Consider the following 24,328-nt stretch of genomic DNA (forward strand, 5'->3'; position numbering starts at 1 on the left):
GCCATTTGACCCATTTTTTGTTGTATTATATTCCTAGATATCACTTAAGGTTGGTTCTTGAAACTTTGTAAGTAGAATTTCATGGAATAGTTTGCGTTCAGCTTCAAGCACCTGAAAGTTCAGTTTTCTAAGCATCTCCATGATGCTCTGTCCCTCCTATTCTTTTTCTACAGAAGCTCACTTGCATTACTTTGTGTGACTAGCATTTTTAAGAGAAAGAAGTTGGTTGAGAAATAGTTTAACCATAGCTTAATAATTAGTTGCAGAATTGAACTTTCAGTCTGCACTGAGGTGTAAGTAGGAATAAACTTAAATAAACATGCCTACCAGGTTAAAACAGTCTACCACACTGACACATTTTCCAGTGCCAACCATGTGCAGGACTGTACCTTCCCCATAAACTTTGACATGATTAAAGAGGTTGCATCATTAATGTTCACAACCAGCCTCTGCAGACAACTGCAAACCTCCATGGAATATTTGTGTTTTTCTCAGCAGTAATACTTTAGTATCGATATTTTGTCTTAGTGCCAGTGTTTGGGTTGGAATTACTGGTAATGACATAATGGGCCAATCATTCTTCACCAACATGTCAGTGGACAAGTAAATTAGCAGTTTTTTCAGAATACTGTACTTTTGAGTTACAGAATGAGATATTGGCAGATGTGTGCTGATGGTCAATTACATGTTGCCATTCACCAACTTCTCTATAGTGTCCTCTCTGGCAGGTAAATTGGAGAATGTTCTGCTCTCTGGTTGGTAATCTGTACTTCATTTATTTAGGGAAAGAAGGAGAAGGGGAGGTGAGGGTAAACAGTGATTTATAAAAGCGTCATGTATGCCTATCTGCGTCCTGATTGGTACATACACAACACTGTAGCAGAAGTTATCAACAATTCTCAGTGTAAACCAGAACATGTGGACTGATATTTTTCCATTTTGGAATGGGCTGACACCTTTTCTTGACCATGACACTTCAAATGGCAACTGTAAAGTTGTCCATTCACTAAGCATTATGATTTCAGTACAATTTCACAATCTGGCTGCATTGTTACCCAGTAATTGATTTGATCACCAGTCAAAGAAGTGGGCAGAAAAATGTAAATTGGTTTCAGACCATTAAGAGGTATTTAATCAAGAGTTAAAAACTTTGGTTTTAGAGGTATTATGTTGTAATATTGCTATACTATTACAATATGAACTGTTTACTTACGGATGCATCCTTCTTTGTAATCGTGAAGTTGGGGCCCTTGTTCTTGCTCTGGTCCTGTGGAAGGAATTGTAATTTTCAGTTCATGTACTGTAAACAGAAATTGTTTGAATGTTCGTTTTTTTTTTCTTTTGAAAATTGATTTATGTTTTACATTTCTGTCCATATTTTCATTTTATATGTGACATTTAATGAAAGTAAGTCATATTCATATTCAGGAAAACTTTTCTGTTTTCTAGTTTTGTTCAAAATTTTGATGCCCAGATACAAAAATTTTAAAAAGAATATTGTTAAAAAACTGACTTACCATACAGAAAAAAGGTTTTCTTTACCTATGTATGTTGTTGCACAGGAACCAATTTCTGTTGAAAGCCTCAAAAATCTTTCGCAGAAAAGCTTTGCGTTGAGGAATTATTTAGCAGTTATATTTTTAAACTGTTCTTTTGCCATTTTTATTGTATGTACATGCTATTTGGTTGTTAGCAATCAGATAAAAATAAATTGTCTGATTTTTAAAAACTTCACTTTCGCAATTAAAAGAGAATTTCTTTCCATACTGACTTTTGTTAGAATTAAAAAAAGGAAAAAGAGAAACATAAAAACAAAAACAAAAATCTTTGCAGTGAATAAATTTTTTGTAAAGCTCACAGACTTCACAGATTTCACATCCTTATGATGTGTCAGCACTGTAAGAAGCAATCTTAAAACATGTTTTAATTCCTTCAAGCATCTGCAGTTTAAACAGAAAGACAGCAAAGTATTTATTAAACATCCAGAAATAAAAAAATAAAAGCAATTTTGTTACACAGTGTTTGAATAGAACATTGTAACAGATCTTATGCCAGATTAGTAGGTTTTATAGCACAGGAAGAAATTGCTACAGCACATGCTGATTATATGTGGAATACAGTAAGTTCTTTCAGTTAGAAAAGGTAAGAGGCTTAATTGTTACAGCATCTGTTATTGAAGAAAGGAATGGTAAGAATTAGACAGGGGTAATACAAATCATGTTAGCCATTTATTTTTGAGGTGGTTGTTCCTAGAATGATAAGCATTCTTCCTAAGTCAAGAAAGATGCAGGAGGACTATCTTCTGGGCAGAGAAACCAACACTCGCCCAGAGTATCCAGGATAATACACAGGCAGGTTGGTCCAACAGGTCTCACCACACTACACTGTAAATTTCAGCGGTCACCACTAGCTTACCGGCTGTGAAAAATAGAGAAAAACAGAGAGAAACACAGTTAGACACTGAACATTAAAAAACTGTCTGTACATCTAAGTGGATAGACTCAATTCAGATCTACTGTACATTGATTTTAGGTCTAGGAATCACACTTTTGTGTGTGCTTAATAAAAGTAAATGTATGCTACTGTTTACAATGATGCGTGAAAGTAAACAATTTAATACATTACACTATGAATCTAACTAACATTTTAATACCTCATTTTCACATCCTTTTTTTTTTTGCTATAAGGGATTTACTACTTATTGGGCATGCATCATATAATGCAATTTAATACAGTACAGTGTAAAACTATCCAACATTATATTATCTCATAAAATCTTTTTACTACAAGGAAGTAGCTACAAATGGTACATGCATCATATAATGCAGTTAGAAACTCTAAACCAGTATGTATCTAAAGAGAATGTAGCAACTGCAGCTACTTGGGTATAAGTTATCTACTAGTAGGTGTCATACAGGAAAAATACAATAATAATACAGGATGTACATAAAGTCTGGGAACACTTTCAGTTATTTATTGCACAAGAACTAAACATTGTACAGATATCATACATAGTGCATTTTGAAGAGTTTTTTTTACAAACATTCGATATGGAAACCATGAGTGATCCGGCAGACGTGAATACAGTAATCGTATTCTTGCCATACCCGTCCCAGCATGGCATCGTCAACTGTGGCAGTTGCTTCCCATATTCTCTCCCGGAGTTCTGCGACATCACGTGGTAGAGGCGGTACACACACCAAATCTTTAATGTGTCCCTTCCTTGTTGGTGGCTACTTACCGTACATGGTTCTAAACATCCACTGAACAGCTGTAGCACACTTGTTATTGTCAACTCCTGCATGCAGAAAGCTCGCTCCCCACCTGAACTCGCCATGTTTGCCACTAGCGCTGACTATCAGCAAATTACCAAACTAGGCTGTGGCAGTATACCTGAGGAAAAACTTTCAGGGTTTATGACATATTTATGATATCTGTACAATGTTTGGTTCTTGTGTAATAAATAATTGAAAGTGTACCTGGACTTTATGTACACCCTGTATATGGCGTGCTCAACAACACATACAGTATTTCATGAGAACAGTGAATCTTTGAAAACTTTATGTGATATATTATTTTGCTTTTAAGTAATAACCAGTATATCTGTTTGAGTGTCTGGCATTACAGAAATAATAAAAAAAATGCAAATTACTTGTAGCTACTGATGAAAAATATTAAAATGCTTTGAAACAGCATAAAATAAATTTAAAATCATTCCCTCACTTCCTTCAGCTCTCCTTGCATTAGTACACCCAAATCATTTGAGTTCTTTTAAGTGGAAGGTAATATTTACAACACAGATAACCACTTCATCCAAAATCACATACAAGAATCTTGTGAAATAGAATCTGGTGGAATGTAGGTGATTTAAAAATGTGACCAACACAATTTAGGGAATGTTTAACTGATGTGTCATTTGCAATTAGAACATGCGGGAACTCTGTCACATAAAAAAAGAAAATGTGTCTTAAGGAATTCGTGATCACTCCTTATTTTACCTGTCTTCATTAACTGCCAGGGTCATACAACAGTCTTATGGTGGTTACTGGTTTTGATTTTTCAGTAAACCATCTTTGGATCAGTTAATTCCTTTCACTACGACTGTAGTATGTCTGCCCTTTGAGCATGTCATAGGAGATGCATGATGATGAAATGTCAATATCTAACACAACATGTGATATGACATGCCTATATAATGGATCAAATATAGTTGTAGTTAAAGAAATGTCAGATTTGAAGATGATTTCTGAAAAACCAGAACTGATATTCACGAAAAAATTATGTTATTATTCTGATGGTCATCATTCTGATGATGCTCTGTTAAAAGTATTTAATCTTGTTGCTGAAGAATGCCTTCCAGTAATAGTGTAAGCTAAGTTTCAGAAATTTATGTAGACAATACATAAAATGAAATTTTGTGTGTGTAGGGTAAGTTCTAGTAGAATGTAAAGGAGACCACTTACTGAATAGCAGAAGCATTGAGCTGTCGACAGGCACACAAAGAAGAGTGGAAGCTTTGCTAGCTTTCAAAAGAAATTCTTTGATGAATGGGGTACAAATACATTACGCACACCCACCCACATACACACACACGCACACACACACGCACGCACGTACGCATGCATGAACACACACACACACACACACACACACACACACACACACACACACACACACACACACACAACTTTGGATCTACAATGTGCTGACTAGAAGCTCAATGCCAGGGTCTCAGTTCAGTGACCAAGTCATTGCTACATGTCCTCAATCCTTCCTCCTGCTTCCTGCCTCTTTCTTTCTCTACCCACCCCATGCAACTAAATCCCTAACCCACTCCACCTGCCAAACTGCAACCCTGGCATTGTGTGTCCAGCCAGCTCTGTGTAGGTGCACAGGTGTGTGTGTGTGTGTGTGTGTGTGTGTGTGTGTGAAAGGATTTCTTCCTAAAGCTAGCAAAGTTTTCATTCTCTTTTGTGTGCCTGTTAACAACTGAACATTTCTGCTATTTGGTAAGTTGTCTCCTTTGCTTCAATGTATTTGAAACGTAATTTTATAAGAAAACATTCCCAATTGTCAATCACACTGTCAGCACTGAAAAGCAAACTTAAGTGTTGTATGTTGTCAGTGCTGTAATGTGTGAAAGTGACTTCATCGAGGCACAGTGTTAATGGAAACATATGGTGATAAGCATTTATCCATTAATAAATTTTAAACTGAAAGTAAAAATGTTATATCAGAGAGCTTTTTATTGATTCCAAATACCAATACTGTGTGCCAACTGCAAACAAATGTAATGTTACGCTAACTGAAAATTAGATGCAAATCTGTGTGACTGTCTTAAGCTGGAATTGTACATACTGAAAGCCTCAAATAATCATGGTTCCTCATAAAAAAACTTTGTTTAAATTTGACATATGAAACTTTAAGATGTGCAGCACACTAATAGATAGCGAATTTAAGTTCATATGACTAGCAAAAGATTGTCACCCGGCATGTTGAATCTAACAGTATCTTCATGTGTCTGCAAATACTGTGGAATAACGAGAAACAGAATTCGATTGCTTGGAATGTTTGCACTAATGTTATAGTATCTATGGGAATGGTACAGGTGAGTGCCTATTACTTTCATCTTGAGTAACACAGTGTGCAAGGCTGATATGACAGATTGGCAAAATTGTGGTTATTTTCCTTCAGCCATAGTAGAGGACATTCTATGGAGGAAGTGGTAGATTTTACAGTTGCATCAACAAGCACTATCCAATAACTTTATGTGTTTATAGGTGATTAAGATCATAGTTGCAGTAAAAAGATGATTGTGATTTTTTAGCTTTGTGTCTCCTTGTAGTGGCTAAAGATGAACTTATATGGTGGTCCTTTACAACTTGTTTTCAAATGAAAACTTAATGAAGAACAGCATCAGATTGACATCTGGAGCAGAGCTGCATGCAAAAGACCCAGAAAGTCTGGAAATGTGTGAAATGCTGTTTCGTAGGGGTAATAAATGTGAATAATAGTTGATGAAAGGGATAAGCCAAGAAGCATTGTATTCTGACTATACCTTGAGAGCTGCCATCATAGCTTGTCTCTTCTTCTCAGCCTCCTCCAGACGGCGTCTCTTTTCCTCAATGTCCCTCTGCTTCTTTTCCTCAATTTCACGCTGTCTCCTCTCTTCCTCTTGCTTCTTCCTCTCAGCCAAGCGCTTCTCTTCATCAGCACGCATGACCTGTTTGGAATGGTTTTGTATTTAGTTTGAGAAGGCTACAGATTATGTGGTAAGGAATTGAGACTAGATGAAGAGAATTTAGTACCAGCTACATTTTTCAGCCTGTTTAATTTACTGATAGTCATAAGACGTAGCAGATCACTAGTGTCTCAGCAATAATAATGATGATGATAATAATAATAATAAAACACCCAACATATGACATAACAAAAGTTAAGGTTCACAGCAATCATTTAGTTTTTTTGAACAAATAAGACATAGTACAAGCACAAAAGCATGAATGAGTATTTATGAAGTTAACTCACTGAACAAAAACCTTAACACTATGCAAATATTTCATATGTGTAGACTTAAATAAATAAAATTAACATTAAAAACCTGTACCTATTTTGCAAACTGATAGTTAAACAGGGACATTAGCAAATATTAAACTATGATTATGAAGAGATATTTGTCTGTCCTGAAACTCCAGTAAATACATAAATTTATTCCTTTTACTATGTAACATTATGTGCAGATCTCTCATTGGCCTCCCATCCTCCTCCTTTTCCAAATTATTCGCAATAGGCATAATAGTTAATTCTTGATATAAGGAAGCTGCAGCATATTTATTCATTTATTAATGTTGTTTCCTTGTTGTTTTGGCCTCTTTTTCCACAGTTGTGCATATGCAGCTTGTATAGGTTAATTGCCATCTTTAGCAACTGTAATAAAAGTCTTATTCAGACCAGATGCATTTTGTTTTATTTTAACACATCCTCAGTCATAAGGTTTTACATTGTTTATTCCATTCTTCTTTGCCTTCCATGTGTATTTGTTGAGTATTTGCATTTGCCCACAGGACCACGTGTATGTGTTTAGTATTTGCATTTGATTTGATTTCATTTGATTTGCACACAAGACTTTCACTGCTCTTCAGGACAGTGCGCAGAAGTGTAAATGTGTCAACTACAGTGAAAGTCCTGTATGCAAATGCAAATAATCAATACATACAAGTGGAAAAAGAGCATATTTAAAATAAAGCATAATGTGTACGGTCTGAATAAGACTTTTATTACACTTGCTAAAGATGGCAGTTAACCTGTACAACATGTATTTACTTATTTATGTCCATGGACCATTCTGCACAGCTATATTGGACATGTTTACATGAAGTTTGAAAAAATTACAAGTTTGAAAAATACATAACTATATGTTTATATCAGTAAAATGACTGATTTCTTCAAAAATAGCCTCTAAAATATAAGCATCTAAAAATGTTGATATACATACATAATTACCAAAGATTAAAATCACTTTATGCTTTCTGAAAGTGTTTTTTGCATGTTTTCACATTTACGTATGAAACATTACATTATATTTTTGGTTTATGGAATTCTTTAATACTGTATGGGAAAGTTTTAATCAAGTGACATTTTAGTTTATTTTTGAGAGAAGACATGTTTTCTATTGCCTTTATATAATTTGGCAAACTGTTGTACAGAAGGCACTCTGCTTTTATAGGCTCATTTTCTGTTAATTTGTGTCAGTTTCATTCAGTATGATAATCATTTTTATTTCTTGTATTACAGTTATGGATATTACTGTTTAACAATGTAGCATGTTTACTTTTTACATGAATAATTGTTTCATATATGTACAATGATGCTACTGTTATTTATTTGTGCAGCAATCTCTAGGGGATAATTTTGCCTTCTTTTGTAGCTTTAGTACTCTTTGTATGTGCACCAGGATACCATATAATTTGTGAATGAACTAACCCATAGTTCATTAACAAATTCAAAATTTGAGCAGACATTTGTGATAGTATTGTTCATATTTTGCTTTATTTCTACACACTTTTCTTTATTTTCCATGAATGATTTTATAACATCAGCTGCTTTCCCCCTTATCTATAGCTGACTTATCTATATAGCTGATTAATTTTGATTGGGATATTATTCGCTCAGAGAATTTAATTTTTAGAAAATTGTTGAGGCTTTGTGGTTGCTCTCCGACATATTGCCTGGGGGCTTCTGTCTTTGGAACTTTGGGCGATGCTTATGCAATTATTTTATTGGTGTTTCATCATTCGCAAAAACAAAAATTATTGGATTATAAAAGGGATTAAAACATCTTTAATAAAAATGGGCCTACTGCACAGAGCTAGCAAACTGGACGGTGGCAGACCGAAAGAGTTCAATTTGTACTTTAAAAGTGCAAATGTACTTGTAGAAGAGTGATTAAAACAGCAAAAAAGGGTCACAATGATAATGTCATTAGGCACTCATCTAACAAATGTAAGACAATATGGAGTATAATAAACGACCAAAGTGGAAGAAAGAGAACCACAGACAATGAATTTAAGTTGAACATAGAAGGACAAAAAACAGAAAATACACATAAAATTGTCAATGATTTTAACAATTTTTTAAGAAATTTCAAAAAAAATATATTGCCTGCCTGTTCAAATATTGTACACTCTTATCCAAAAAACAATGTTCCCTTGAATTCCTTTCTCCTATCTCCAACAACACCTTCTGAAGTAGAAGATATTATAAGGAAAAGAATCAAAAAAATATTCTCTGCTGCACATGTATGGTACCTTGCTTTTTACTTGAAAAGTGTTCTCTTTCATCTGTGGGCCCGTGTGTAGTTTCATGAACACCTCTTTTGAAGAGGGAACATTTCCTAATCAGTTAAAAATTTCTAAAATTACCCAACTGTACAAGAAAGAGGCAAAAACTGCCATGGAAAATTATAGACCTATTGCAGTGTTATCCACATTTTCAAAAAAATTTAATACTGTGTTTCCATAAGATAAGGAAGCTTTTTTAACTCCAACAACATTATAACATCTTCTCAGTACAGTTTTCACAAAAATGGGTCAATCACAAATGCACTGCATAAGTTTTTAGAGAAGTGCTCAAGTCTAAATGATCATAAACAGCCTGTTGTTGGTATATTCCTTGACCAATCCAAAGCCTTTGATGCGGTCAACCATAAGTTGCTCCTTGCAAACTTGAGAAATTTGGAATCGGTTTTACTGCTCACTGCTGGCCCAGTAGCTATGAAATGAAAGGTGACAATGTGTAGAAGTCAGAAACCCCAAGGATGCTACCTATTGCAGGTCAGAAAGCCTAACTATAGCTTTTTGTGTCCCACAAGGGTCTGTTCTTAGGCAAGTCATATTCACATTGTTAATCAATGACCTCCAAGAAAACATCTCTAATGCTATTTCTTTTATGTATGCTGATGATACAAATATTTTAATTTCCAACAGAGAAGATGCACTTCAAGAAACATTCAATGAAACTACCTGTCACACAAAATATTGGTTTGAGGCAAACAGATTACTAATAAACACCCAGAAAAGCGTAAACATGAACTTTCACACAAGGGAGAATGATACCCCTTTCAGTGCAGATGTACATATTGGCAAATATGAAATTGTCAGTGTGGAGGACACCAAATTCTTTGGAATAACTGTCAGTAGTTCACTAAACTGGAAATTGCATGTAGAGATAGTAGCGAAGAGGTTCAGCAAAATGTGTTACCTACTGAGATCAGTAAAAGACTCATCCAACATTGACACTTTGAAGCTCATATACCATGCTCTGTTTGAATCCATTATGAGCTATGGCCTAATTTTCTAGGGAAATAGTTCTGAAGCCAATACAATTTTCAAATTACAAAAACAGGTGGTCTGAATAATGGCTTCAAAAAACAGAACTGAACACTGTAAACCACTGTTTAAAGTATTAAAAATCCTGCCAATGCTGTGCCTTTGTGTAATAGAATTGGTTTGTTTTGTAGCTCAGAATTTAGGAACACTACACAGAATTCTAGTTTGCCACATGCACAACACTAGAAACAAATCTCAGTTAAAAATTATAGCACACAGCACCAAATTATATGCTGAGACAATTAATAATCTGAAGAACTGAGACCAAAAATTTAAAAAAAAAATTAAATTACTGTTTTTACTCCATTACTGCATTTCTTGACACAGAATTCTAATTTCACCTTAAAAGCTCATCATCTTGTATATAATGCAGCACTGTTCAAATTGTTACTTTTTCTGTCCATGCTCTATGCATTTGTATGCAAACATAAATTGTGTAATACAGAAGTGAGTTTTCCCATATGTAATGTATTTTAATGTATACTTTCGAATTTCCATGTTATTTGTTTTGCACTTTGTACGTAAACCTGAACACCTTTTATGTAAACCTGAACACTTCAATGCAGAAGTGTGTCACCTTTACTTTTACTTTAGTAATGAATTTCTAAATGTATGTTGTGCTTCTGAATTTCCATTTAATTTGCTTACACATTTCTTTCCCTTAATAGTGTGAACTTATTTCGAAATATTGAGCAATTCTGAATTTTTCACAAGATATTCAACTATATGCTTTCATAATCAGTTTAACCATGTATCATCTCATCTTCATTTTTGACTTATCCCGCATCATCATGTGTTTCTCTGCACACAATGTATGATCTACAGGATAAATAAAATTACAAATTACAAATGGCTGGCACTGTTAAAGATTCAGCCCTCATTGCTGATGGTGGCGGTTATATCAATTTACTTTTTGTTTATTACCCAGGTCCAGACCTTAAGAGTACACATTTACAATTGTTACGGTGGAGAATACTTGTATTAGTTATTTGTAGTCTTCTGTCAGTGATATGTCCCACAAACAATGGGCACTTTTCATTAAACACAATGACTAATTTTTTGTGCCACTAAGGACTTCTTAGCTTTACATTGTTGTAAAAAGGATTATTAAGTCAGATACCAGGAAAAGCAACTTATACAATAAGAAAACTTCATTTGATGGCTGCAAATTATAAATCAAACATTCTGCTTAATCTATGAAATTCGCCTAAATTTTGATGAGTGTATTATGAGTACTACGTGTTGTTGCATTCAGAATTTCTAACTACTTTAAGTCATGTGTTTATGTTTTGTTCAATTATTGTCACAAGCTTTTTGCGAAACAAGTAAGTTCTGTAGAAATTATTCAGCTTCTTTGGTACTTGTGGCTTATTTATGGGTAAGATATAGGTTTTTGATTGATTTGAGTAACTGAGAAGAAAGCAAGTGACATGGTCCATATATTACATAAATTATATTTGCAGCCAACAGTTGAAAAGTGAATGTACCTTGCGCTTGGCTTGCTTTTCTTTCAACCTCTTGAGTTCTTCTTCTTCTTTGGCTCGCTGTTTGCGCCATTCTGTGATGTATTCTTTCAACTGTTCATCAAGATCGGATTTCTTCTGCTCTTGCCTCTGAAAAATTAATCATACAATTTCATATACATTAGCTCTATTTTTGGTTTGATCTAACAAAATTGCTTGGCAGTTTAATTCAAAAACTCACCTTAATAAATTCTGGGTCACCAGCAGGAGCAGTTTCTCCCCTATTCCAAAGAAATAGAAAATAAATTACAATTAGTTACAAAGTGATGTTTATTTATAATGCTGATAAATTTCATGTTTAGCATACTTACATAGAGAAGTGATGTTACAACTTATCATTTGATTTACCTTTACAGAAACATTTAAAAAATGTTTTCAACTTGATGTTTTTTGTTTCATATCAGTAATATTTCAATTTATTTATAAATCACTTAAAATGTTTGAATTATAAATTTATTGTCTGCCAAAATGTAGGGAGCTATGTAAACTGTTTTCAGTGCAATGGCTGACTCCAAGTAAAATATCTTTTGTCCATAAGTAGGAACAAAATTAGTGAAAAAGCAACTGTCTTCTGTTCAGTGAGTTTGCAGAGCTGTATTGCAAGCAAGAGTATGGTTGATAATAAGAGACATCTACAAACTTGAGTATTTCATCTTCATAGTGCAATGCAGTCTGGTCTTAGCTGAGCTGCTATTAAATGGGTTGTACGGCTTTCTTATCATAGACAGCTCTTTAACAGGTTAGAGTAAAAGATCTTTGACACAGGAATATGATGTCCCATTGTGAGGATGTATATGCAGACAGCATTGTTTATCTCATTACACTGAGACTGAGCACATGTCCACACACTTTTGTGTATGCAGTATGGCAGCAAGTTGAAAAGCCCTTGTTCGGTACTGAGGTGGCATTAATATTAATAAAATCTCATTTTTGGTATTTTAATGCATTTGATAAGTCCACTGTAAACAGTATCTGTGGAATAATTTTGCTTCTACAGCTTTTAAAAGTAGCTGTTTTTCACTCAAATGGATGAACTGGAATACTGTGCTAAAATTCTTGGCTTGGAATTATTTGTCACAAAGGAAAATTTCTCCAAGTTCACAAAATGTTTATAAACATCTACTTCTTCATTTTCAATAGTTAAGAAATGAGCAACAGAATTCAAATGCAGCTGTATTTTTCTTGAAGATAATCCACCTGAAAGATCTCCAAAAACTGCAACCACAGTGAAGGTATTGAGAAAATGCACCGTATGGTACTGGATGCTCACTGATAAAAAGTGTGTGAAATAAATGATACTATAGACAAATATAAAGGAAGATTTGTAAATGAAGAATTTATTGAGAGAATACTTTGTGCAAATAGGTACCATGATAGTTGAATGCTGATGAGTATATGCAAAGTGAATGGTTCAGAGCATTTGAAAAGAAAAAGAAAAAAAAAAAAGTATTTTAAGCGAGAGCTGTTTACAAACTACATTCAAGAAATGAATCAGCAGTAAAAGAAGTAGGTGGAGGCTGGTCATCCTGCACCAATAAAGACAAACTCTTTTTCATCTGACAGACAAAAGGTCCTTCTTTTCTGCGTTATAAAAGGATTTCCTCCTACAGACTATGCTGCAAAGTATAAAACAGTGCTGTTACGTATTATGGAAGTCTTTTAGACTGGGAATGACATGTAATTATGGAACAGCGATATTATATACAGGGCTTTCATTTTAACTGAAGACATTGAAGTATATTGAAAAGTACACATTGGATCAAAAAAAGTTATGATTCCAAGTTGCTTATCTTGGAGGGGAAAGTCCAGCAATAACATACCTGACCTGCCACCCCACCCCATGCTTGGCTGCGGAGGGCAACTTTGAAATCTTCAATGGGAACCCCCATTTTTTATTTCAGATTACAATTCTACAGCAAAATCTACATACATTTTGTCTAAAACCTCTTTATTTTATTTTATTTTTTATTTTGCCACAGATGGCACTGTAATTGGAGGAATAGAAATGGGTACACACTTGTAATTTATGACTTGCTACTCGGTGGCCCTCGAATATCGTATAACACCTGGTACCACACCTCCATTGCACAAGGGTAGGACAGGCCAGTATTTCATAACTTCCTGATGGAAACCCCATTTGCAACATTGTATTCCTCCGACATATTGAACAGCAGATTACTCGATGCGCCGTTGTGGCGGAGTAGTGGTCTGTGATGTATCGTAACAGGCAGCACACTGCGACTGGAGCTCATGTATCATGCAGATGTAAAGCAGATAGAGGCTCTAAATATTATAATACTTGCACAGTTTTTATTGCCTGCTTGCCTACCTATCATTTGGAGAACAGATGTGCAAGTGGACCCTGCATGTTACAACCACAGAATAAAAAATTAAAATGATCCTAATTTATGGAGACTATAGGAGAAATGTTGAGGCTGCTGTAGCCTCGTATGCCGAGCATTTTCCAGAGAAAGCTCGTTCTCATTCATTATTTTACAAGGTTGTGAACACCTTTATATCTGATGCCAGCATACAGACCGGCAGAAGGAAACAAAGCAAGGTGTTACAGGAGAAGCTAGTGAAATAGCTGTGCTAGCAGCAGTGTACCACAACCCATGGATAAGCGCCCGGTGATTATAATGTGATTCTGGTATGTCCATAGGTAGTATTGTCACAGTACTGCATCATCATAAGTATCATCCATACCACATGTCACTGCATCAAGAACTTCACTGTGCCGATATCCATAACCGGTTAGTGTTTTGTGAATGGGCACCTCAACAAATGCAAATGACCCTGACATTCTTTGCCTAGGTACTATTTTCTGACGTGTCTGCATTCACAAACCATGGTAGTGTTAACTGGTGAAACGTGCATTACTGGAGTGTAGACAGTCTGCACTGGTTATGACAAGTCAACCGTCAGTGTCCTTGGTCAGTTAACGTATGGTGTGGCATCATAGGGAACAAACTCATTGGTCTGTATTTTATCAATGGAATGTACAATGGATGCAAATATCGAACATTTTTGGAACAGGAACTACCAGTACTATTGCAGGATGTTACCCTGGATGTTCGACAGTGTATGTAGTTTTACTAGGCTGCCAGATTTGATATAACCGGATTTCTTTCTATGTGGATTTAAAGGGTAAGGTGTACCAATAAGTGCCAACATTCCAGGAAGACATGACCGACTGCATCAGAAATGCTGGTGCTGGCAGTCCCACAGATATGCTTCTGTCCATTGCATAGTCATTTGAAAAGTGGATCACTAAGTGTATTGAAGTTGTTGCTACTGTGCTCAAACACTTATTGAAAAGTACAGTAGTGATCGCTACGAGCCACATCAACAGTGGCACGTCGAGTAGTACCGTGTTCGATATGTCGAAGGAATACAACGTTGCAAATGTGGTTTCCAACTAGAAGTTATGAAATACTGGCCTTTCCTACTCTTGCAGCGTGGAAATGGGGTCCCACATGCCATTGGATGTTCAAGGGCCATTGAGCAGTATGTTGTGCCCATTTCTATCCCTCAGATTACAGAGCCACCTGTGGTGAAATGAAGAAGATGCCTCAGACACAATGTATGTAGATTTTCTCATAGAATCATTATCTGCAATATAAAATGGGGGTCCCCATTGAAGAGTTCCAAAGTTGCCCCAACCACTCATTCATGGGGTGGGGTGGAAGATTGAGAGTGGTATCATTGGATGTCCCCTGACGAGAAAGTAGATTGCATTTATAACGTTTTTGGATCTGATGTGTAGTTTTTGAGATATTTCAATATCTTCAGTTAAAATGAGCACCTTGTATGTTTACTGTGCACAAGGCTAAACAGAACTGAATCAAAGCTCACACTTCGCAACAGATTTTGGGCACAGGTTGCATGATCAGGATAGTGACATTTTTTGAGCATGAAAATGTATTTGTAAGTTGAGAAGTGCAGATTTAACAAGTTCATTAGACCAATGAATATGGTATGTAGACTGCTGCACACTGAGGTTGGGTGGAAATGTTGTTGCATAACAATTATAATGCATGGAGAATACAAATCAAAGCATTTCTCACATAAAAAAGACTGATAATGGGGAATTGTATTAGGATATATACATGTGCAGTGAATGATGAACAGACTATTTTACATCAAACCATCTGAGCCAAAAGAAGTCAAGTCATGCACCACATCATCAAATATTGTTCAAATTAGAATCTGTCAATACATCCAAAGAACGTTCTTGCGAAGCAACAATGCTTAAAGTCTCACATTTCACAAAACAGAAGTTGGCAATGACATGATATAGCATCATGTTGAATTCTTTGATTCTGTGGACATGTTACAAGCAATGGATGCTGATAATGCTTTCAGTATTCCAGGCAGTCATGATAATCTAAGGTGTGCCATTAAGTCTTTTGGCAATTTGCTGAATATTGGGGCACTAAAAGTAAAAATTCTAGGAGAACACTACACAAGGATTCAGAAAGGAATAGAAAATGTAGTGATGCAATGTTTGTTAAAAAAGTGTTTGTGAACAGGTCAAAAGTTGCCGTGAAAAAGTGACAAATCAGAGCAAAAATCAAACCGAAAATTGAAAAACCATACAAGTGTAACTTTTGATATAAAAACACACGTATGGCAGGGCGAGCACTCTATCAAGAATAAACTGAATGAATGAGCCATGAAGGAAGTCAACAAAGCTTATTGTTGTTTTTCCATGAATGAACTATTTCCTAAGGTTGTGACTTGAACGCCCTGTGATGCATAGAAAGTAGCCACGTATCTCACATGTGTTATGTAATGTTCTCATATGTGACAGAAACTCATGTACAGATGATCTCCCAAAACACACAATATGTCTTGAAGCAAAGATTGTGTCCACTCCTTTCACCAAATGAGGGGCAGCTTCAAATTTCTGCAATTAATACATCCTGTTGTCTGTGGACCAAGGAGAAAAACATCTCTAGATGGAGCAAGATTTTTTGGTGACTTTCATAGACAAAAACGGCAGTTGGAGTCGAGTGTATTTTCTTCATCATAAGGTACAGGTTTCTGATAAATCTATTGAATCAAAAGCTTGGCAGAAAATCAGACTGGACATAAGATTATGCCTTTTCAATCAGACAACAATAAGGAATACTATAGTGAGAGAATGTTCTCCACCCTCAGGATGGCAGATATATGGTGATGTCTAATGGCTTCATAGACACAACAACAAAATAGTGTCACTGAATAAAAGAATCATCCCTTGCTTGAAGTGGCTCACTCCATGTTGATTGAATCAAAATTACCACCATATTTAGGGGTGAAGCCATCAATATAGCAAAACTACAATAAAAAATCCACAGTCTCCTTAATAAATGGGAAAAATGAAGATTTTGAAGCACTTAGTGCTGGAATTGGGAACATTTGCACATGGTATGTTGACATAAAGGGTCCCACACCCAACAAAAAGTGAAATTTTGATACAGAAGACACAGTCTTTGACAAAGAAAATATGTTTCATCTTGCCACCATACATGGTTTTATACAAGCCAAAAGTCATCAGGTTTCACAAAAATGCTGGCTTTATTACAGCTCTGTATATTTACTGACATGATATGAAGAAGGCAGTGGTACTCTGCTTGTCAGTAGGAACATTATTTCACTTTACTCTCTGCATAGTGCAACAGAAAAAAGTTTCCATACATCTTGGCATAATGGTACACAAATACAGATAAAAACACACAGTAGAGATGGCAACAGAATGCATTTGTGTTTTTTACAAAACAAGTAACAGAAAACTGAGAAGAAAACCACATCATCATTAACTTTATTAATTAATTTGTGCAGTGTTAATTAATAAACAGCATAAATTTAAAAACTAAAGTAAGTCTTAACACTGTCACATGCTCAGCACTTCAAAAAATATATTTACAAAAAGTGACATTGCACCATATGTTAATTGATGGTACAAAAGGGAGAACATTAGGGCTCTAGGAAAGAAAACTTCATTCTTGTGATGTTCAGTTGACAGAACTGGTTGGTATTTTTTATGCTGAACAAATTCATCTGCTAATTAATCAAGTTGTGTCTATAGGAATGTATCTCTAGCAAGACAGCACACAGTGTGTAAGCTACACAATATATCTTCTTTGGTGTAAGTCCCCCAAAAACTTACAATATTTGGGTGTTGCTGGCTTGTGTAACCTATGTTTCTGTAGTGAACATATTGCAGACATAAATATAAATATTATATTTTAGTTTTCTTTGTCGTTTTTTCGTGCACCCATAGTGAAAACAATATTAGTAGGTTGCAATAACACGTTTAACAATATTTTTTATTGGCAGAAGAATATCACGTATACAGTTTTTGTTTTTGAACTTGACATTTTTTTTAAACTGTGCAAATGACAGGAAAAGAAAACTATCCCATATATGCTGAAGAGAGCAGGTGATTGTTCAGGCACTTTTTTATTGAACTGGAAATGGAAGTTGAGAAACATCCTGACAAATACAACCATCTGTTGGACTGGAACTCAAAAGTTTCATAACAGAGAACACTCAGCAGAATGAGAGATTAAAATTGGAAACATGCTGTGTTGCTCCTAACCATTCCCCATGATGTCCTTTCTCTCACTGATAATCCAGTGTGAGCTTTTGAAAGTTGGAGAGAAATATGAGCAAAATTGAGGCTGTGAGTTGTGGCTGGATAGCTCTTCAGTAGGCATGTAACAAGTAAAAGGCAAGGATCCTGGTTTGATTCTAAATCCAGTACACAGTTTTAATCTGCCAGAAAGATTCAAAACAGCTTAATTCCATTATAGGATAAAATATTATTCTGAAAGGGAAATGAGCCACGTAACATTGTGTCAGTATTGTCAATGTTAATTGCTTATCTAGATGGGAGCCTGTCAATCTGCAACTGATGTTATTGCATACATCATTTTCTGCTCACATTTACCATTAGCTGATTTTTGATTTTGTAATAAATAATTTGTCTGCAAAAATAAGTCACCATTAATGAGAAACTTGATCTTATGAAGTTTTCTTTCTCATGTATTCATCATACAAAAACTGAGGGTGAATGAGAACTATAATTCACGTGTAGCTAACTCATTGCAAACATAAAAACACAAATCATAAAAATCTTTCACAAACCAGACATAAAGCACTTGAAAGGTACAGACAGATTCATGACAAAACCAGACCATCAATTCCAAGCATACATTTAGCTATCAGACGCACATATATTAGCATTTTATCAACACCAAACACATAAACATATGTACAGTAATGCGATAACAAACAAAGCTTATTTTGACAGTGTATGTTCCTTTAATTGTACAATGACTTGGGGTAAACATAGAAAATAAAACAGGAGAGAAACTATGCTTCCATAATGGTTGTAGGATAAGTGTGAGCCTGACACCTTGTTCCTCTGTTTTTAGAACACGTTTTAATGCTATGTGATACTAAAGTAGAAACATCGATACTAATGACCATGTCGTTGGTGAGTATAAACAGTGTACAATAAAATGGAAATGTGTGGTTAACAGAACTCTATTATACAATAAACATGTACAGACTATCAGTGTTTTTGTTGCCTGTTTCAAATGTATTTCAATTACCTGTGTTTTTCAGTACCCCATTTTGTTATTTGGGCACAATACGTACAGTCTGTATTTGTAATTTTTTTGACAGTTTCTTCTCCACCACATGTGCAATGCTGTTAAGATATTTTATTGCTGTGTCTTGAATTTCCTGGAGTGGAACAGGCCCTCAGAGTTTTATACTCAATTTAAGGTCTGTTTGTAGTATATATTAATAGTATGACATTCATGTACCCTTAAATTTGAAGATGAGTTAGCACCAAACGTCATGTTAGAGCTTGTGGTAATAGTAAATTTAATATTATCAGTAGAGGTAGATTTCAGCAGTTTTTAATTGAGCTAGCATATTGCAGTGCTCTGCAGCAAGCTGTGTGAAAGAATGACATTAGCATGTATTTCATGCATATTGGACAATAACTGCAATTTTTCTGAAAGACAAAGGATTGACATTTGATCAATTCAGGACACACCTTCAGATCAAGCACACATGTCCTTATAATTTTCTGAGCATTTTTTGAAATTTCTATCTGTATTGCTGTCTTGAAAAATGTAAAAGTTAGTACATAAATGTTCTGTTCTGTATAATCAAACAGTGGAAAATACAGGATGGAATGTAACAATATTATGAAAAGGACAGTTGCTACTCACCATATGGCAGAGATGCTAAGTCTCAGATAGGCATAACAAAAAGACTGTCAAAAAGTGAGCTTTCGGCCAACAAGGCCTTCATCATAAATAGACAATGCACACACTCACACATGCGTGTGCACACACACACACACACACACACACACACACACACACACACACATGCCATTGCAACTCACACGCACATGACCACAGTCTCTGGCCTCAGCAACCAGAGACATTGGTCAAGTGTGTGTGAGCTGCATTTATGTGAATGTGTTTGTGCATATGTCATGTATTTGTGATGAAGGCCTTGTTGGCCAAAAGCTCACTTTCAGACAGTCGTTTTGTTTTGCCTGTCTGCGACACGGCACATCTGCTATTTTGAGTTGCAACTATCCTTTTCTTAATACTGTTACATTCTGTTCTTTATATAAGTAACAGATATGTACTTTTCATTTGCACAGATTGTGCTTAGTGGGGCAGCCCATTGTCAAAATGACTGGAAACAATCAGTCACAGAATATGATAAAAACATTATAAGACAGTGTGCTACAAGTCCATATTGTGATCTGAAGAGCAACAGTATTGCAAAGGAAGCACATTTATATGTAAATTCTGCTTTTCATCCTTTCTGTTTTGTTAGTGAATTTCTGTGTGATGTGTTTGCAACTACTTACATCACAGATTCATTGGTTGTCACTGAAAGATGTAGGTCACACTTACACATTTATAGCATGGCTTGTACATTATATAATATGCCAAAAGAATATGCTTGAAAGTGAAGTTATTATTTTTAAAATATCAAGTTTCCTAACAGAGCAAAAAGCAGAATTTATGTTAAGAAGCATGCCACTGACTGACATATAATGCTGCTGGCCAAACTTACACAATGCTCTTTCTGGGCCTAAAAAGAAAAAAAGTATCAGGTAGTAAAACTGTTAATTTATATGATACTGTGTTAGCATACAAGTACTCAACTAATTCTGCATTAAAATATTGGCTTTTAAATTCTACTTATAGAGGGTAATCTAAAGCTGTATTCAAAGATGAACTCTTGTTTTATAACATTGTAACAAGTGACAGAATACATTGACATAATAAAATATCGTCTGACCTTATGCTGCATATAGTTGTGAAATGTGGATACCATTTTTCATTTTCAACAGGTATCAAATATAAAATTTCCTAAAAATGTCAGAACTGTTCATTGCACATATGTTATTCTACATTGTAGTCACAGTACTTCCAATATGAATCAGAAGAAAGTGAGAAGATATTTTGTAATTAATTAGCCTTATATCAGTCATTTAATAATATTTTCATTACATAATGAGATGATGTATTCCATTTTTGAGTTGGACTGCATGTTGAAAATAAACATAAATTGTTTTAGAAACAAGAGCTCACTTTCAACAGTATGAAGTATATGACTAATAGCTAAAGCACTGTAGAATCTGAGGATACAGTGATGTTTTACTTTACCCAGGACATCTGCTGTTACCATGCATAATTTCATGCTAGAGGGCCTGAAAGGCAGTTTAGAGAGCTACAGTAAAAGGACTATTTCATCTGCATGTTATAATAAGCAGTAAAAGCGAACAGCTAGGAAGCAAAGCTACCCATTTTATCTAATATATATAAAAGCAGAACCTATAGTGATAAAACTTAAGGTTTATAACCATAACCTGTTTGAAGAATATGTCTAAGCCTTTTCAGACACTTTTTGTTTGAAACAAAATACTTTTATGAAAAAAAATCTAATTACTCCTAACACTGGAATTTCATATCTGTGTTTAAATTTAATTTCTGGGGAATTCAATTCCTTCACATATTATTTTGATTCATCACTCATTTGAAGAGATGATTGTCATCTTTTTGTGAAACCTAGAAATGCCACATGTCATTTCACTATATATTAGAATTCCAAACTTGTTTAAATTATATCACTATACTTTGATGAGGAGCTGCATATAAGGCTAAATATAACTTGACAGAAGGCCTGTGATGCTTCAGTTGGGCTGTTTGTTTAATTATAAAACAACTTTAGCAAACTATCTGTTTACATAATGCAGAGTTAAAACTGGAATACATTTGTTGAATAGGTGGAATAGGACTGATTAATTTGCAGTGTCTCGTATGTAGAACGTGTCTGTGTTTTTAATTCTTAAGCTCAGAAACATAAACCTTAGTTTTTTTCTGTTTTAATACATCATGAAGAAACTAGTTTAAGTCCTTTAAATTGGTGCTAAGATACTTTAATGTTTAATAGCATAGTCGACATTACAAGCATAAGGAATCTAACTCTTTCCTAATATATATTGTTCTCAATCATGATTCATCATTTAGTTATATTTATAAATGGAGCAAAGTACTTAAAAAATCTTTTTCCACCATTGGTGTCTAAGTATGATACAGGCTGAGTTCCATAGTTCAGGGGCATTTATAGCAATTGTTAAAGAGCTCCAATGAAACTATTTTTTTGGTCTTTGTTGTAGAGTAGATGACAATGAATTAAAATATTTTTTTTAACCTTGAAGCTTTACTGCCATACTAACATTTAGATCATTACCCATTGTCTGTAAGTGTTACCAAATGCAGTATTTCATAACGTTCATTTGGTGCTTATGTTTGTACTAGATTATGACCAAGAAATATTTCCAATACAAATAGATATTTACTTGAATGATGTGGATGTTATATAATGTAATCTAAAGGATAGTATTGTGTCCTGATTCTGGACACATCAGGAGAAGACACAAATTAAATGGGCATTTGACAGACAACACAAATTGTATAAGACATCAATATACACTTTACACATTAAAGTTTCTAAATGAACAAGGACAGTGACAAGGACGTCGCACAACTGCCAGACAGTCATGTTCACAATAAAAAGAAAAACAACACATTTGAAAAATTATACCATCATTGGAAAAAGGCAGGAAAATGATGATAGACAAAGTTTTCTTTTAAATTTTTTGAAGTACTTTTGTATTAAAGTCCAATTAGTAAAAGAAAACCATATGGGCATTATTTTGCAAATAGCAAAAATGAAAATTAAAAATGATATCTATGGCATTCATAAGTAAATCAAGTAATTAAAATATGGAAAATACAGTTAAATGCTTCTGAAGCATGTGAAATCTACACAACGCAAACATAAACGACACTACTGTTTGTCTGTATGTAAAGAAATACCTAATTGTTTATTAAAAAGAAAGCCAGTGCATATAAAAAGCATTATCAGGGACATAGTCATTTCATCACAATGTTATTCCTTTTACAAGGTTTTGAAGAAAAACTGAAATTTGTTTTAATGATCTATTCAGAGTTCTGCAGTTGATGTAAGCTTTTATTCTGTTCAGTTCATTTATTAATCACTGGATGTCTTTGTTGTTCCAGTAATACATTTTTATTCAACCCCACCTGAATTAATTGCCTTAGATAAAATTCACGGAATCCAATAGTAGATTTATAAATATCTAAAGATAATGTTTTTCCACTGACACCAATAGGAATTATTAACCACAAGCTTGAATCAGTCCCTCATACAAAAATCGTAAGTTTACTTTTTTTCTGTTATGGTTGTTAAGTCAGTTATAAAAGTTTTGTGATGAAATGACTGTTTAGTGAAAATGAATATTGCTCATATTGTATCAGCGACTTCTGGCAGGTGTAGTGCGACTGATGCACAATCCACTTACTCTTTCTTTGCTTCTTGTGGCTGTCTTTGATAAGGGTGACATCATATCGAAGAAGATAAAAAGGAAAACAAAAATGTTTAAAGTAAATTAACTTGGTTAAATCTTAGTAATATTCTTCACTGAGAAAACATTTGAAAGTTTAATTACAGCATCTCGGAACAAGACCCATGGATTAAAATGAACACTATAATATTTAAAGAATGAAATAAATTTGGCAGAAAGTAGTATTAAAATGCCAATGTGTATTTCTAAAAATATACATAATACATTTTATGTTTGTCATACATTTCAAAAACATACCTTTAATTTAATTTGTATAGTTCGTTAGTTCCTCTGCGATTGTCATTTCTGAGATGCTGTCATTTTCTTGTATATATAACTTAGTAGAGAATCAATTTTTCAAAACAGTATTAAATGTACACCACATCACCAATAAATTTAATTTGTTATTGTAGTGCTATTTCATTTACTGAATACAGTTGTATATCACAAATGCAGCAGGGCACAACTAAAAAGTGTTTATTCAGACCTAATTGGAATGCATTTTTTGTGTCACTTAGTTTATGAACATTAGATAAAAGTGAGATTTTCATTGATAATACCTTGTCCATATTCCAAAAAAATGAAATGTGATGGAATGAATGTATCTCTGACCTACAAAAATGACAGCTTAGAATCACTATGAACATTACTGTAATTTTTTTTAGTATTAAAATATTTTTCCCTCCACAGGAGAGGTCTTTCCTGAGCTGTTAGCTTAATCACATTTCTGTCTGTGTGCTGTGGCACTGGAGAATTTTTTCTTTCTGACTATCTGTTTTGCCTTTCACTGGTACTGAAAAACAGTATACTTGCTTTGTGTTTACAGGCTTTATCACTCTGACCTTCCCTGAGGGCTTTTGTATGTCAGAAAGTTTATTTTTTCATCATTCTTATCTTCACAGATTTCTTTTAAAGATTCCACTGTATTGTGAAACAGTTTCTGCTTGAAAATGTTA

General features: G+C 34.5%; 1 protein-coding gene across 2 annotated transcripts in view; it reads right to left on the bottom strand.

Annotated features, from left to right (window-relative positions):
* The window catches only part of LOC124621769 (troponin T), an 83,669-nt gene that overhangs the window by 27,499 nt on the left and 31,842 nt on the right, over positions 1 to 24,328 (bottom strand). For both annotated transcript variants that reach the window (XM_047147199.1, XM_047147200.1), the window contains exons 4-8: positions 20,513 to 20,530; positions 11,592 to 11,631; positions 11,375 to 11,500; positions 6,059 to 6,223; positions 1,214 to 1,267 (exon numbers count right to left, since the gene is read on the bottom strand). In XM_047147199.1, the coding sequence (XP_047003155.1) occupies positions 1,214 to 1,267; positions 6,059 to 6,223; positions 11,375 to 11,500; positions 11,592 to 11,631; positions 20,513 to 20,530 (403 nt within the window). The remainder of the gene's footprint in view (positions 1 to 1,213; positions 1,268 to 6,058; positions 6,224 to 11,374; positions 11,501 to 11,591; positions 11,632 to 20,512; positions 20,531 to 24,328) is intronic.

This window comes from Schistocerca americana, chromosome 7 (assembly GCF_021461395.2).
Source record: "Schistocerca americana isolate TAMUIC-IGC-003095 chromosome 7, iqSchAmer2.1, whole genome shotgun sequence".
NCBI classification, from domain to species: domain Eukaryota; kingdom Metazoa; phylum Arthropoda; class Insecta; order Orthoptera; family Acrididae; genus Schistocerca; species Schistocerca americana.